The 16,745-nt window shown below is 41.2% G+C and overlaps 1 protein-coding gene across 1 annotated transcript in view; it reads left to right on the forward strand.

Moving 5' to 3' along the window:
- The window catches only part of LOC103374634 (neuron navigator 2-like), a gene marked incomplete at its 3' end in the record, with an annotated part of 53,165 nt that overhangs the window by 4,552 nt on the left and 31,868 nt on the right, over positions 1 to 16,745 (forward strand). Inside the window, exons 4-6 of the mRNA XM_008304752.1 lie at positions 567 to 610; positions 662 to 998; positions 8,637 to 8,759. Of these exons, the coding sequence (XP_008302974.1) occupies positions 567 to 610; positions 662 to 998; positions 8,637 to 8,759 (504 nt within the window). The remainder of the gene's footprint in view (positions 1 to 566; positions 611 to 661; positions 999 to 8,636; positions 8,760 to 16,745) is intronic.

The raw sequence follows: 16,745 nt of genomic DNA on the forward strand, positions 1-16,745 counted from the left end.
AATTGCCAAAATTACACCAATTATCAGGGCAGAAATCTGTAAAATCACACAACATGGTTTGATTTTCTTCTTTTTGATGATCCATGAACTTGTTGTTCATGTGTGATGTGCAGTCCCATGAAGAAAAACATTTGCCAAAAATGTACCGTTTGCCTTTAAAAACAAAAATAAATCCACACATGAAAACTATAAGTAGGAAAGTATATTTAATATGTAGTGTCACCACCTTTTCCAGCATTGGTAACACCTGTGGACACTTGGAAAAGTTAGATTTTATTGGATTTTTACCTTATAAATACTTTTACCTTATAAATACTAAGGAATGTGACTTTCATTTCCTCTGTTAAAAATAATTTCAGGCATTAAAATTGCATCATAATGCACAGAAGACATAAGTTCTTTCTACTTCTAGCCATGACTAGAAAAAAATTGAGCCCACAATGAGCAAAGTTGAGCATCAAAATAAAAAACGCCCAGAAACTTCTTGGGTTCAGAGGTTAGATTATCCTGTCGTATCAGCTTGTGAGTTATATCTGAAACCTATTTTTCTTTCTCTCTGTGCTCAGCACCTTGGAAACCACCTTCGACGGCAGCGTCACCACAGACATCAGCAGCGGTGGTGGGACCGCCGGCGGTGGCAGCAGCAGCAACAACAGCGGAGGCGGCCGCAGCATCCTCAGCATCACCTCTGCCCGCCCATCGCTGTCGTCATGGCGACTGGGCCAGTCCAGCCCTCGTCTGCAGGCGGGCGACGCCCCCTCGTTGGGCAACGGCTACGCTGGCCGGGTGGTCGGCGGCCAGGGAGGGCGCTACCTGTACCCAGGGCACCTCCGGAGGCAGCTGGCGGGCCGGGGAGGAGCCCTGTGCAGCGTGGAGCTCGGAGACAGAGCCGGGGAGGACATGGACCTGGACGGCATCTCCATGGAGGTGACGGGATACATGAGCGACGGAGACGTGCTGAGCAAGAACGCCGTGCGCACTGATGACGTCACCAGCGGGTAAGTGGATCACGCTTGCAGAGATTTTTTTAATTCAAGTTTTATTAAACTGGAAACAGGCAACGGATGAATCGCAGAGTCGCTTGACAGAGAAAAGGTTTTGTTCCTTTATTAAAGAGAAGAACTTGAACTGGTTTCCAGCTTGTCCAATCGAGGAATTTGCAGCATTTCACTGCTTTGTTATTGTAACTAGATGGACTTTTGCTTTTGGGTTGTTGAGCAGGTGAGCAGAGCCATGTTGTTGCTCGGAAAACGTGATATCCAAGCTGGTCGGACCTGTGAATAAGTCTTTCTTATTTACTGGGTACTTTTTGCCTCTTGTGACAGTTTTACTCGTTGTGGATTCATTCTTCTCTACAACATAAAGTCCTGCACCTCTGCGGAAACAGCACAACCAAGTAGAGAGAACTCATAAATCATAGAACAAGAAACAAACATTCTTCCAAGTGTGCATAGATGTTACGAAATCTCTTATCGTCTCTGTGTTCCTGGTTGTCCTATTTGAGGATTTGCAGCTTTTCTTGGTTTTATCATTGTCAATAGGGCACTTTGTTGTGTTTTTTTGTTGTTATTTGGACAAAATATGCAATTTGAAGATATCATCTCAGGCTTTAGAAACCATTTTTCTTATGTTCTAAAATAATTAATGTTGTTTAGATTCTCTTCGTACCACCAAAACAGTCCTGACCAATCTGAGAATTAATACAGAACCTCTCGGGGTGTTCTGTGGTGTCTTCCTCTGCGGATCAGGTTTTCTTCGACACATCTTGCTGAGCCTCGATCCGATTTGAATCTGGGGACTTTGGAGGCTGGATTTACACTTTGAGCTCTTTGTCGTGTTCCCTGAGCTGTTTCTGGCAGTTTTTGCAATGGTGCATTTTCGTCAGGATTGCCGTTGCAGTGCTGTGCTTAGCCTGCAGAAATATGTTTAGGTGGATGTTAAGTGTCAGAGTTACATCCACAAGAATGCAGGAACCAAAGTTTCCCTTCAAGACATCACCTGCATTTAACTCCAGCTGCTGAGTTGATCCTCCGTGTCCGAATAATCCACTTAACATGACTTGATCCTGTAATCAGACTCACCAGAAGAGGGCAGTAGTGTTCCTCGGTCATACGCCCGTGATCTAACCATCATATTACATCCCACAGTTTACATCCGTAGCATAAGCAACACTTATCCCGTGTAGTGCAGATCCCACAAGTATCCCATCTCTCTGTGCCTGCAGATGCAGTAATGCTGATACCCTGATAACCTGTTTATTTGCTCCCTCGAAGCCAGTGTCCATGTTGCAACAAGCCCCCTGCATACCTTGGCTGTAACACTGTGCAATTTAAAGCTCTGCTGTCATCATTATTATCAGATGGAGCTGTGAAAGGCGCCAAGTTACCTTCAGATGGCATCGAAAAAGTCAGATGCAGAAAGAGCCGGGTCTTGTAATAGAGCTGCTTCAGCGATTAGATCGATAGAGAAGATAAACAGCGAATGTAGATGATGCTCCGTGAGATCAGTGAACGTGATAAAAAACAAAACACATCTCTTATAAACGTTTGGTCTGATTTGGGCTGATTCAGAAGCCCTGAGGCAGATAAAAAAGCGAGGGGCTAAGTGCTCTTGAAGTACTTGATATGCATGAATCAGACAAAAGGCCGGCCGCAGACACACCTGGGCAGGTGAGTGATGTGAGCAGGTGAGCGGAGGCATTTTCTCGCTCGGAAAACTTGATATCTAGGCTGGTAGGACCTGTGAGGCACAATGTAATCAACTAAAAGTTTTATTGGTTAACTAATCTCAGAGATTTTTTTTACGATATGGCATTGGGCTGCCATTTAAGATGTTTCTTCTGTTCTTGTTGATACATTGATGAGTTTTTATCTGAGCTCGAGGCAGTTTCTGGGGTATGTTTTTGCTGATGTTGCATTATTCACTCACTGTGGGTTCATGTTTCACTGCGATATAAAGTCCTGCACCTCTATGGAAACAGAACAACCATGACTAGGAGAGAACTCAGAAAGGGCTTTAGTGCAGTATGACACAGTTTTGATGTCATAAATTATATTTAATTGACAAAACCTGAAATCAACATCCATCCGTCCATCCATTATCTATACACCTTAATCCTCACTAGGGTCGTGGGGGGCTGGAGTCTATCCCAGCTGACTCAGGGTGAAGGCAGGTTCAGCTGGACAGGTAACCAGTCTATCACAGGGCTACACTTAGAGACAGACAACCAAGCACACTCACATTCACACCTACGGACAATTTAGAATCACCAATTAACCTCAACATGTTTCTGGACTGTGGGAGGAAGCCAGAGAACCCGGAGAGAACCCACGCTGATTCCGGGTGTCCTCAGCGGGACACAAACCGGCGACCTTCTTGCTGCGAGTCAATGGTGCTAACCACCTGGAATCAACATGTGAATCATTTTTCCATATCCATATGTTTCTTCTACCTGCTCTGTGTGAACACAGCCTGCAGTTCAGACAAAAAGTTCCTGAATTTTTGCTACATAACTGTTGGTCACAGCTGTGTCACTAGTGGTTTTATTGTTGCACTGAGCAGCGCCAAATTTTTATTTTTTTGAAGAGTTAAATTTGTGCAAATTGTTTATTTTTGACAAATTTTTAATTACGTCATAGAATAAGGTGATTTTGATGAAATGTCATGATTTTTTTTCAGCTTAGATTTGTTGAACTTTTAGATAGAATAGTGCATCACACGTAATTAGTTTTTTTTTTTAAAGCATCACAAAGTTGTACATCCTGCGATTCTTTTCATTTTTACACGTTTTCGCTTTCATAAATGGTTTCATTTCGGTGATTTTTTAAGAAGACAACATGTGATTCAAACCCACCTGCGAGTTTTGGGGTTCAGAAGGTTAATTATTTACATGACTCTGGTATAAAGACAAGAAAATCACAATATTTTAAAAGCTAGAACCTATTAATGTTTTGCATTTTTGCCTTAATGATTGACTTTAACAACATTTCAGATGATTTCTTTCATTTCCACACTACAATAAACTGAACCGTTTTTACGACACACAATAAAGAGGTTGTGTCGAGCTGCTGTTTTAACGTTAAACGCTCCGTGTGTGTGACACATGAAGAACATGCTCTGTGGGTGCTTTCAGCAGTTAAAACCCAGGGGATGAAGTGATGGATGAGTGGCGAAATGAGCTTTTATTCAAATGGAGGCATGTTGACTAGATTATGTTCTTTGTGCAGGGGAGGGGGTGGGAAGTGCAGCAGCGTAACATGTGTGTGTGAGGAGCTGTGTGTGGGTACAGGCATGTGGGTGGAGTCGCCCTGTGGGTTAACCATTTAAAGCAGACACAGACGGATGACCTCCCCCTGCTCTCCACATCCTCAGGCTCTTGTCGAGGTTAAGCTCTATCACAAGCATGTTAGCATCCACCAAATAACTGGTTCTTCCACACAGAGGTGGGATGTTTACCCAGAGAGGAGGAGCTGGCATTTGGATTACGGCAGTAAACTCTCGCAGTTCAACTCTTTGTAACCTCTTAAATGCCACTTAAAGGGTCAATTCACATATGTTAGCAAAAGAGGCTTATTTTATTCACCCCTTAGCTCCAGCGGTATCTGGGTTTTGTGACGTTAACTGTCAGTAAGCATTTGGCTTCAGACGCAGTGTAATAAAAATAATGTCTGGACCTTGGATTAGAAAAAGTGTTACTAAAAATAATCCACAGATCCTTTGGTAAAAAATAAAAAAATAAAATCCTAGTTAATCTCATGAGTTTTTGATGCAACAAATTTTATTCGGTTCACCTTAGAAATTAATCATCCACATACAACTAAACATTTTAGGGGGGTTTTGCATGAAATTACCCTTTAAAGTTGAAAATCCAACAATATCTTCAAGTTTTAACAGCATTTCAAACTGATAAATGTAGTTATTTTGGCAATTTTTAAAAAAGATAACACACCTTTTAAACCTGCTGGTGGTGAATCAGAACTGTTTTAGAAAATAATACATTAGATGAGCTTGAAATTTAACTGAAAGTTTAAATTTCATCAGCATAGAAATGACCCCGTAACTCACAGAACAATAGAAAATGACAGTAAATTCTTCTACAAAGTTCTTGTGTTGTTGTTGTTGTTGTTGTTGTTTTTGGATTGGTTTTTGACAGTTAATATAATTTATCAAGAAAAAATGCAATTTTTTTTAGCTTTTTGAATGAGAGAGATTTCTGCTTTTCTGCTTTTTTTGTGTAAATTGTAGGCTGGATATCTCAGGGAAATTCTGATGCAAAATATTTCTGATGTTTTACAGAAAAAAAATGTAGAACTAATCTATTAAGATGTGAAATAATCAAAACAAGCTAACTGAAGCTCTAGATGTCTCTAAGCAGTCTGTACTCCAAACTGAGATGACCAGATCAGCATATCTTCATTTATTCAGCTTCATTTATTCAGTTTTGTTGCCTGTGCAGCAGACAACATAACCGAGACACTTTTAGTATCTGCAGCGGTTTCCTTCCATCTCCAACCCCCTCCTCTCTTTCTCCTTTCGGTTTCTGTGGCCCGTGGAGACGAAGGCACCCGCCTCCTTGGCTCGGGGGCATGTTGCCTGATCTACTCCTCTGCCCTTCCTCCCTCCCTCCTTCCCTCGCCTCCCCTCCCATCCCTCCTCCACCTTTCCTCAGACAGACCCAACCGCCAGCCAGGAGAGAAAAAGCATGTGGAGCTGAGGAGAGAGGCTGCATACCAGCACTGAGCTCTCACTCTCAGGTCGCACATGGACACTTAACCTATCCATGGAGTCTCGACACTGATATTGCATATCTGATATCGCCATGATCAAACACGCTTCCACCTGCTGATAGTACTCACAAGGCAGCGGATCTCACACACCGGCTCAGACCTGATAACAGCCAGTAGCCTGACGGTTGAAAACGGACTCACTGGAGATTGTTATCAGCGGGGACTCACCTGGACTTGTTTGGTTTGTCTTGGACTAACTGTGTGACCATGTTTGAGGCAGACAGGTACGTCTGAGGCTCTGCAGGAGACTGTTTGTTTTTCTTCCCAGAGCATGACATTAACTGAATTTCCTGCTGTCCACACCACAGTGCATGCATTGTTTGCAAGTCCGATAGCTCCGCCGTTTCATTTACTCATGAACTTTTGCTTCTGTTAGTTGCACGGCTGTGTAATCTCCACCCGGCTGCTCGCTGCTCTCTGCCCGTAAACTGTCTTGTTTGGACACGTTTCTGCTGCCGCAGAAGGTTACAGGTTAACAGGCAGCAGAACCAAGAGGACACGAGCTCAGTTACTTATTAGTGTGAAGAAGTAATGTCTTAGTCCGGATTGTGTGTGTGTGCCTGGATGGTCATCTTCAAGGTGACTTTGCTTTGTGATGATGGATGAATCCTCTCCAGAGCAGCTAAACCCCCTCCATGTGGACCCTCTGTCAGGAAAGGCTCCCAGCATTTGTCAACTGTCCTCACATTCTGTTGTTTTTCTTGTCCCTCAACGAGGCTCATATCAGCGGCATAAGATCTGTTTTTAGTGCCTTATCTGTCTGATTGATTATGTGATTCCTAAAAAAAGAATCAGTGTGACTTTGTCTGATATTTAGTGACACATGAGTCATTTGGTTAAACCTTATGAACTCAAAGCAGTATTTTTTTGTTGCTTTTTCACTCACTGTGCCTTCATTTTGCACAATATAAAGTCCTGCACCTCTACAGAAACAGCACAACCATGGCTAGAAGTGGTGAGAATTCAAAACTCTCAAACTTTTAAGGCCATAAATCACAAAAAAGAAAAAACAAAATTTGAGAATTTTGAATATTTATTTTACACAATTTTTTAAAACCTGGAATCAACACATTTTTCCATTTGCCCATCGTTGTTACCATTACAGGAATAATGTTGACTCCAATACTGCAGATTATTTGCTACTTCAATTTGTTTCCACACTTGTCGCCTCTCTGTTTTGTGTAAACACAGCCTGCAGTGCAGCCCAGTTCCGCTGAAATGTCTCAGAATTTTTGTCACAAGGCTGTTGTTTGGAGCTGAGTCACTAATGGCTTTACGGTTGTGCCAAAGAATGTGGAATTTTTTGTCTTTTTACAAAATCTAGTTAATACAAATGATTTATTTTTAACAAATTTTTCAAAGCGACATGTAGAACACAATGATTTTGATGAAACAGCTTGACTTTCGACTTAGATTAAATTAATTTTACAGAAAAAATAATAACTCACACATGATTATTTCAAAAACTGACAGGAAATTGAGAATCTAATGATTTTTTCTGTTTTTACAGTTTGTGAATCAGATAAATGATGTCATTTTGATGATTTTTTGTTTATTTTTTTTAGGACAAGCTGCCTTTTAAACCCACTGCAAGGTTTTTGGGTTTACAATGTTAATTTTAGCTCATTTATTTCCATCATGTACCACAAAACATGTCCAAATACTTAAAATAACACAATAGAAACACAAATGATTTATAAATAAGATTTCATAAAGTTCGCTGAGAGGACCAAAGTTTTAGCTCAGCTCAGGTCCAAACTGTTTTTTCTTCACAACGTTTGTGGAGACAAAATGCTGAATTTCCAGGTTTGCTGCTAAAACACACTCGTATTTACATCTCATTGGATCCGGCCAACAGAATCAGTTTGACTGCACAAAGAGGCTCTGTCTGTAGGAAACACTGCGCTGTGTGTGTGTGTGTACTGTACATACATTCAGGTATAACTGTGTGTTTGTGTGTGTGTGCAGGGTTCCCTCTCGCTCAGATCGACACACAGATAACACAGGAGGCGATTTAGTGGTCGGCTTATTTTTCTACTCACTTAACTGCAGAAACAGAATCATCGCAGTCGCCGTTCCAACGGTCCGGCCTCGGCTTTAAAACAGCAAACGTTTCATTAGACTACACCCGAGTTAAAGGCGTCAATATTTAGCTCCATTAGGAGTCTCCTCCACAGGTAAACATTTGGGCGATTCGCTCTGTGTTGTTTTAGTTCCAGTGGGAATGTTTGTGTTCAGCATCAGCTTCAGACTGTAACTGCTGCAAACTGTCAGCCTCAGACTTCAACATGCCATAAATCACCTCCCTTTAAATGTAATTTTCCGTCATGAAGCGAAGGGAATGCCCTACTTAGCCTGCACTTACATTCGCAGAACATTTTTAGCTTTCTCTTAATCTTGGGTTACTCCGTCAATCATAACGTGCCGTTCCGATGGCCCCCGGTGTCTGTGATGAATCGCAATATGCTTCCTGCAGCAGCGAAGAACAGCCTCATCCTCTGTGCTCCTTCTAAAGACCGCTGTTGTTTACCACCGCTGGCCACATGAGAGAAATGCGTCTTTGTTAAGTTGGAGAGTTTGCTGTCTTCAGTGTTTGTGTGGGAACCGTTTAACCCTGAATGATGGGAGCTTAGCCTCAGCCGGAAAACTAGATGGATGTGGGCTCCTCCTGCTCCATGGAACACACACAATATATAAGAAAAGCAGCTCTGGGAAAACAAGAAGAAACTCCAGTGTGTGTCTTTAAACAAAGTCCTGCACTCCAGATCATCCTCTCTGAGATCTTTTATTGCGTGTCTTGGAGCTGCTGCATGGTGCCTGTGTCTCATAGGATTTGTTGTGTTTTTGCAGCTACATGACTGACGGAGGTTTGGGTCTGTACACGCGCCGCCTGAACCGCCTCCCCGACAGCATGGCCGCCGTGCGAGAGACACTGCATCGGAATACGTCTTCTGGACAGGGAGATGCTGACAGGTGAGTCTGAAACATCTGAGAATTCTACCTGTGTTTGCTGAATGATTCATTTCAGGAGTGATTCTGAGGAATTTAAAGTTCCCAAAAGGCCTTTACGTGCCTCACATTGAACATATTGACCTGAATATATTGGAGTTGGGTATATAAATATACTTTTCAGATGTATTTCTGGCCTGTTTCCAGTCGAAAATACATGTTTTTCTTAAACAATCATACGCAGGTGATAGGAGTGTATTAAAGCTTTACTGTTGTTCTGGGGCTCTGGAATAAACTCCTGGGTCGTCTTAAGTTCTGGCATGCATTAAACACTCGTGAATAACATTGTGAAATTTCTTGTCCTGGGGGTTTAACACGTTGTGTTTGCACACGTAGGTGGGATAATGTTCTGGAGGCGTACAGCACACATACAACACAATCCCTGGAGCAGCTGTTGAGCATTGATTAACCAGTTTGTGTTCCTTTAAAAGCACTTGAACTGGATGGCTGGAAAGCAAATGGGAAAATCGAGGCTGCATTCCAAATCGCAACACTTTTTCATTTTTATTTTAAGTGCACACTGGAGCCGCGCTCACGGAGTGCGTACTGCGTCATGCAGCGTACGACTGGGACGTATTACTGGTTCATGATGTTGTCTGTAGTGCAAAATGAGCTGTCATCTGTCTGTGCAACACTTGTTCATACTCATGTGAGACACTGTGATGTTACTGTGCAGAGGATTGTGGATCAGGAAGGCCAGAAAAGCTGGCTCACAAACTGCCAGATGTTGTAGGACACCCTGGTATTACTGGGATACTACATCTGACACACTATGTGTTTGCACATGCTAAGGCTATGTTCCAATATCCAACTATGAAGTGCACGAGAGAAGATTCGGTGTGTCCTAATGCACAATGAATGCATGAAAACATCTATAAAACTACAAATTTACATTTGATTCATGTTTTGAGACCTCAGCTGACTCCCTTTGCTCTGACTTCCACGTGACGCATTACAACCGAGCTTCGTGAAGAACCACAGCGCTGATGCACAAACCGATCCTGAGCACGTATTGCTCTTATATCAGGATGTACTGGCCACAACACGCAGTAAAATAAGAAGATCGACTGAGTATTTGTGGGTCTGTGGCACTTTCTGGGGCATCTCGTTACAGCTTGAGTGATTTGCCGAGACGCTGCGGTCTTTGTCCTGTCACAGAGCTGCAGAAGGATTTGGTTGCTGGCTAGTTGACAGACGGAAATGGATGAAGGCTGAGCGGAGCCCCGCCGTGGAGCGAGAGAGTGATGGGGGGTGGATAGGAAGAGAAAGAGAGCAGAAGGGGGGAGGGAATGAGCTTTATATGAAGATGGACTGCAGTGTGGAGGAATGAAAGAAGGCCGACTGTATTAAATTGATGGACTCTTTAATTCTTATCCAGCTATTATCAACTCGTGATCAAATATTTAAGAGAAAAATGCTCATTTCTCATGTTTAAGAACTAATTTTTGCAATTAATTTGAAGCTTACACTGATTTTTTTTACACAGACATACTGAAAAAAATAACATCCCGCAAAAAAACGTGAAAATCTGGCAGCAAGGGTACCAGAAAAATATATTAATAAACAGCAGGATTATGTAAAGTTCAAAAAAAGTTTACAAATAAATAAATAAATAAAAATATCTGTAAAATAATTATATTTTTAGGTAACTTTGGTACGTTAATTTCATTGGTCGCACATTGTAAAAGAATGAAATGCTATTTATTTAAAAAAGAAAAAAAACTTTTGATATTCTGCATTATTTCCCATTTTTACAATCAACATGTAAATTAATATATTGTTTTTCTAATTTTACTTGATCTTAACTGTAATTAAACAAAACAGAGGAACTAACAGTTCAAACAATATTTACCATGTTTAAATCTTTAATAAATGCAATTTTGTTTCAAATTATGGTAAAAACCTGTAAAATAATGATATTTTTTGCTGATTTTACAAATAAAATGGTGTAATTTTACACTGAAACATTGCAAAAGAACAAATTACCATTTGAAATAATGTTAATTAAAGCCTTTGCCTGGTTTTTATGGTTGACATAAATAAATAAAAAAGTTATTTTCTGTGAAATCTGTAAAATATCAGTACATTTTTATAGACACTCCAGTTAAAAGCTGTTGAAAAAGGTTCATTTTTTTGCAGTGCAGACTTGCTGCAGTAGTCCTGAGCGCTGCGAGCCTCCTCTATCCGTAAATCCTCAGGTGTGGCTAATTTCCTGTCTTCCAGACTTTTGACCTCTGGCCTCTCGCTGCCTTTTTTCCCTGCAAACACACTCAGTCCTTCGCATGAAACTCCCGCAACCTTCAGATGGAGCTTAACACAAACTGTCCTCCTCCTCACCTTTCATCTCTCCCCTCTCCTCCATGCCTCCTCTCAACCCTTACTTCTTCCCTCACAGTTGTTTTGATTAGAGACTGTAGCGAGCAGGAGAAACTGGAAAGCAATTAAATGATAAAAGTCGGGGGATTTCTCCTTTTTTTTTGGGGCCGTTCAATTTTGCACTTTCATGTTTCTCCTTGTGAGGTTTAATTGACCAAGTAGGCAGATGTTATGTTTCTCCAAAAGCGTCTTCTTCTCTCATGATCTTCAGACGGCTTAATTTTCGGTTTTGTAAGATTAGAGAGAAGAGGAGAGAGTTTTAGAGCGAGGAGGGGATGAGGTGACTCCCCTCCTCCCGACCACACCTCCTCACCCCTGAAGGAATGTCTGATAAATCTGCTTACTGCTTTTACTTTGGGATTAATTAGCAGAGTTGGGGAAGCGGCAGATAAAATACATTAGCATAATAAATAGAAAACCAGTGGAGCTGGAGGGTAAAGGAGGGTGTTTGGCTTCTTTAATTCATGACACTGGTGCAGCTTGTGCAGGTGGAGGGAACATGTGTTTCCAAGACATTTTTATTTGTGAGTGCCACCAGTCTGAGCTCAGAGGTGTGTGTGCTCCATATTTGCTTACTGGGTGTGCGACCTGTCTATAAACCTGTGACAGTTTAAATGCTTTTTTTTTTTTTTTGCATCCTCTGGGGAAGCGGGAGGGGTTGGGGGTAGGTGTCGGGTGTTACCGAGGCACCGGGGCAAAAAAACCTTGTGACCCCTGGACGAGAAGGTCAGGAGCTTCAAAGGGTCGAGGTTCACAGTTAAGAGCGTCCCAAAAACTTTTAAGCCTTCGTGCTAAAAACCCTCCGGATCAGACCTGAACTAATGAGGAGTGAAGGACGCAGCTACAACACACAGCGGTGAATAGCCTGGTTAGATCACAGGATGCCAGACACTGTAAAAATAAAATGCAATAAAATCCAGTAAAATAACTGTGAAAATCTGGCAGCAAGGGTGCCGGAAAATATATATTAAAAACAGTGGAATACTGTGACATTCAAAAACTGTAAAAAACAGTGAAGGTAATGGTGAATATCTGTTAACAAAAAAAAAAAAAGACGTTAGCAAATGTAGATACAGCCAAACATTGTCTTTTTATAGTAACAAGAACAAATTAGTATTTGTAAAAAAAATAATGCTTTTAACTTTTTGATGTGGACATTTTTTTTTTACAGCTTTAGAGAGTTTTTTTTTTTATATTAACATGTAAGTTAATACTTTTTTTGTGATTTTACAAGATATTATCAGTATCGTAACAAAACAGATAAAACACGTAAAATAGTGGTAAACTGTTGAAAACGAATTGCACTTGGTAGCTGTTAAGCCTAAACTTTTTTTTTTGTTTAAAAAAATAAAATAATAAAAATAAATAAATAATCAAATCTTAAAAAATTAAAATAAGGAAATTTTATGGTCAAATGTTGGAATTTTTAAAAAAAATTGTTTTACAGTTACCATGTAAATTAATACTTTTTACTGTGATTAATTTAATAAAGTAGGGAGAAACTGTAAAATTACAGTTTAAACTGTATTATTTACCATTTTTAAATCCTTTATTTTCACATTTTTTCTTCTAAATATACCCGAATTTTGTTGTTGATTTAAACACAGAAAAAAATTATTACATTTTGTAGTCAGATCATGTAAAAGAACACGTTTTTCATTGTAGAAACACGTAAAATAATAAGTTTCTTCAGAGATTTTGTTGGATATCTTCGATTTATCAGAACAGGGAAACATCCATAAAACAACAGTAATCAGTTTAACAAAGTGAGGAAAAAGTACATTTTTTACAGTGCAGATATTCTATTATCAGGTCTATCAGTGACTAATGTCCCCGTTGATCGTGCAAAAAGTGCTTCCACCGACTGTCACATGTATGTAAAGTAGCTTGCGTGGAAGCAACATGAGTCATGGGCCGACCGGACCTGCGAGGCCGAGTACACGCAGAGACAATAGAGACCAGAAACTCGGTGTGTGTGATCATGCTTATCCCTGTCATTTATCTCTGTGGCTGCAGCAGGAGGAAGCAATCTATAACGGTCCGTCCTCTGGCTTGAATCCTCTTTGTTAAAGCAGACAAAGGACTCGTCTTTGTGGTGTGAAGCTGCTGCAGCGCTGAGTGTCAGAGCGAACCCCCCTCCGCCTCCTTCCTCCTCCTCGCACAGGCGTTGGAGATATCATTTCTCTTTCACAAATGAGGACGTGACACAAAGAAGAAACAAGGGAGCACCACACAAATAACTCATTTGTGGAACGATAGCTGCTGCGTTCACATGAATCAGTATAATGAGGGCGCTTAAAGGATCCCGCTAATGTTTCAGGATTAGCATTTCTGTGAGGGATCCGTCCCTCGCCTACATTTGTCTTGTTGGTGTCTGCACAAAGCGTTCTGAGAAAAGACAATGCCAGATAATCCACCGCACAAAGCAGAAAGTCTTCATTTTGTTTTGGCAGCATGCAAAGCTCAAAAGACATTTAAAAAAAAGATGCATGTTGTTTGTTTGTTTGCGCCGAGTTGATTTAAGAATGATGCACAAAGAACTCGATCAAATGATGTCAGCGCTTAAAAAAACTGCAATTTGTGGGTGATTTTTTTGTGCATCTGTCACATTTTTACTCACTGTTGGCTCATTTTTTACTGCAATATAAAGTCCTGCAGCTCTATGGAAACAATACAATCATGGCTAGAAGCAAAGAGAACTGAAAAGTGTGTCTTGTGCAGTGTGACACAGATAAAATGCCATAAATCACAAAAAAGTGAAAAGAAAAGTTGAATTTCTTTGATTATTTATTGTACAAAAAGGAGAAAATAAAATCATTTTTCCCACTGGGGGAGAAATGGCTCTACATTCTACAGATATTTCCCATTTTTATAATATTTGCATAATGTTTACATACCTGTTTCCTATCGTCTTTGTGCAAACACAACCTGCAGTTCAAACCAGTGTAGCTTGAAAGTCGCTGAACTTTTGTCCTGTGTCTGTGTGTTGCAGCCGAGTCAACCACAGCTTCCTGGTTGCTTTCAGGAATGCAGAATTTTTATTTTTTTTAGAGAATCTGGTCAGACCAAACTGTTTGTTTGTAGTGAACCTTCCAGTGAGATGCATGTAAATACAGTGATTTTGATGAAATATCAGGATATTCAGGTTAGATTTGGTTCATTTTCCTGCTCAGTGGGACGTGTTTTTACAGGTTCTGGCTTTAACAATTGTGTCATTTTGGCAATTTAAAAAAAAACATTCATTTCAATCCCTCTGACAGATTTGAGGGTTCAGAAGGTGAAACTTAATAATCAGTGTTTGGAGGATGGGTCATGTCATGTCACGGCTAATTTGGATCATTATGAAGAAGCCTGCCAGTAAGAGCTTTGACACGAGGTGGTTTAAATCAACATGAGACACCTAATGGAGCACCCAAACGCTCCAGATCATTTGTACCTGAGTTTTAATTAAAGGGGAAAAGCGATAATTCCTGTAATTTAACATACTTGCCAATACAGAGTTTGCCAAAGATGGGCACCGACAAAGAGGAGCTGAAATAAGCGACAGGAACACGGAGGGTGTTTTTGTTCACCTCTGCAGCTGCTTCACTGGCATCATGTGACGTTTTCCTCTCTTGTTGCGCTGACAGATACCTCCCATCAGCAGCTGTCACTCTGAATACCGTTAGCTTTATCTTGTGATTTAAAGCTTTGAATGTTTCAGAGGTACAGTACAAATAAAGTTACTACCTTCAAGGCAGGAAACCTTTAAACCTTTAAAGAGCCCATATTATACTTTTGGGGCTTTTCCCTTTACTTCAGAGTGTTTTATAGCTTTTTAATGCTTGCAAAAAGTCTTCAGACTTACATATCCACAAGTTAATCCAGTGTTGCTTTGTTTTTTGTCAGGCCAGCTAACAAAGAAGAGCTTTTTGAAACAGAGCATTTCAAATTGAGAATGAGAAGAAGTGATGCAGAAATGCACATTATGAGTAAAACAATGTCCTGTTTGAGCATTTTAGCATGTAAACAGGCCCCAGAAACACAATCATTAACCTAAAAAAAGTGCGTAATAAGGGCTCTTTAAGTTTATGTTCAGACCTGTGTTAGCGCACTCATTCATTCCCCTAAAGCTAATGAATCAAGAGGGTGAGTCTGGTTTGTGACGCACTACACAGGCAACTCCAGTACACAGAATCACACATTCCTGGAACATCACTGTACTCTGTGAATTGTGTAATTCTGCTGTGATTAATTTCCAGAGTATAAATCATTTTGTAGTTTTTGGGCGTCTGATAACATAACGGATCGACTGTGTTGCTCAATCCGGCCTCCCAGGGTTCTGTTTTGTCTTCTGTCTGGTGCATGAAAGAAACCGAGCTCATCCCGGCCCACTTGTGCAGCCCCCAGCTAGTGCATTGTGCTAATTTTTACATTATTGTGATTCGTGTTGTTTTGTCTGCCCCTATCATGTGGATTCATTGTGTCGCCGCGAGTGTGACGGATGATGGTTTTATTATCTGGAGTGCGGCGTGTCTGTCGTTCTGGATGTTTTTTGTTTTTTTTTGTCGATTTCCAGTTTCCCTCCAGAGGCTTGTAATTCCACCTGCCAGTTGTTTGGAACGTCTTACACAACACTCACACAGTCGCACACTTGCTACAGGCGCTTTCACTGTAACACACACACACACACACACACACACACACACACACACACACACACACACACACACTGCCCAAAGCTTCAATAAATCATCCCTCCTGTCTGGACTTGAGCAGGTTGCCTGTTGGCCTCAGGTAGAGGAAGGTTCGCTTATCAGCTCAGCTACCAACAACACCTGGCACTCCGTGTGTCTCACCCTCTACCTGTCTGTCCTTCTGTCTGTCTGTCTGTTTGTCCTCTGTAACCCCACCTCCACCTGTTCCCCTGCTTCAGCACACTGAATGTTGTGGTTTGCTTCCAGGCTCTGGCTGTAATAATAAATGTTGGATGGGTCTCCTCCTCCTCCCCGCTCTCTGTTCCTGTTCTTTCATGAGCCAGCAGTCCAGCTCGCTGTAGAACCACGAGTGTATTTGTATGAATACAGGAAAACAGCTTCAGCAGTGCTTTTATCTCCCCGGTGCTGCCGTCCCGGCTTGGAGACGACACCAACCTGTCGCTGCTGATCACAGCTGCTGTTTCAGGACTTCTCCAGTAACCCCACAGCTCATGTGTGCGTCCCAGTCTGGTGTGTTTTCATGTGTGTGTTGGACTTCGGCTCCACTCCTGGAATACCAGGAGTGTTTGGTTAATGATGGCTGAAGGCTGCAGGCTGAGTCAGTGTTCAGTTACCAGGATTACTGGCACCAGGGCAGATGATGAACTCACCTAAACCATCTGTGGCTGTCAGTGGAGGGTGCAGGACTTTTTTTTTCCTGTATGAAGACATGGAAACTTTGAACAGGGCTGCTGAAAAACATCTTTACTAACTGTGTGGACGTGAGCACCTCGTAGCAATTCCTACTCCCCATTAATGCACTTTGTATTTATTTAATATGCACCAAGAGGTTATTGACTCATTGCGTTAGAAATCTGCAATGACAATAAAGAAATCT

Source organism: Stegastes partitus, unplaced genomic scaffold, assembly GCF_000690725.1.
Source record: "Stegastes partitus isolate 25-593 unplaced genomic scaffold, Stegastes_partitus-1.0.2 Scaffold2312, whole genome shotgun sequence".
Taxonomy (NCBI): domain Eukaryota; kingdom Metazoa; phylum Chordata; class Actinopteri; family Pomacentridae; genus Stegastes; species Stegastes partitus.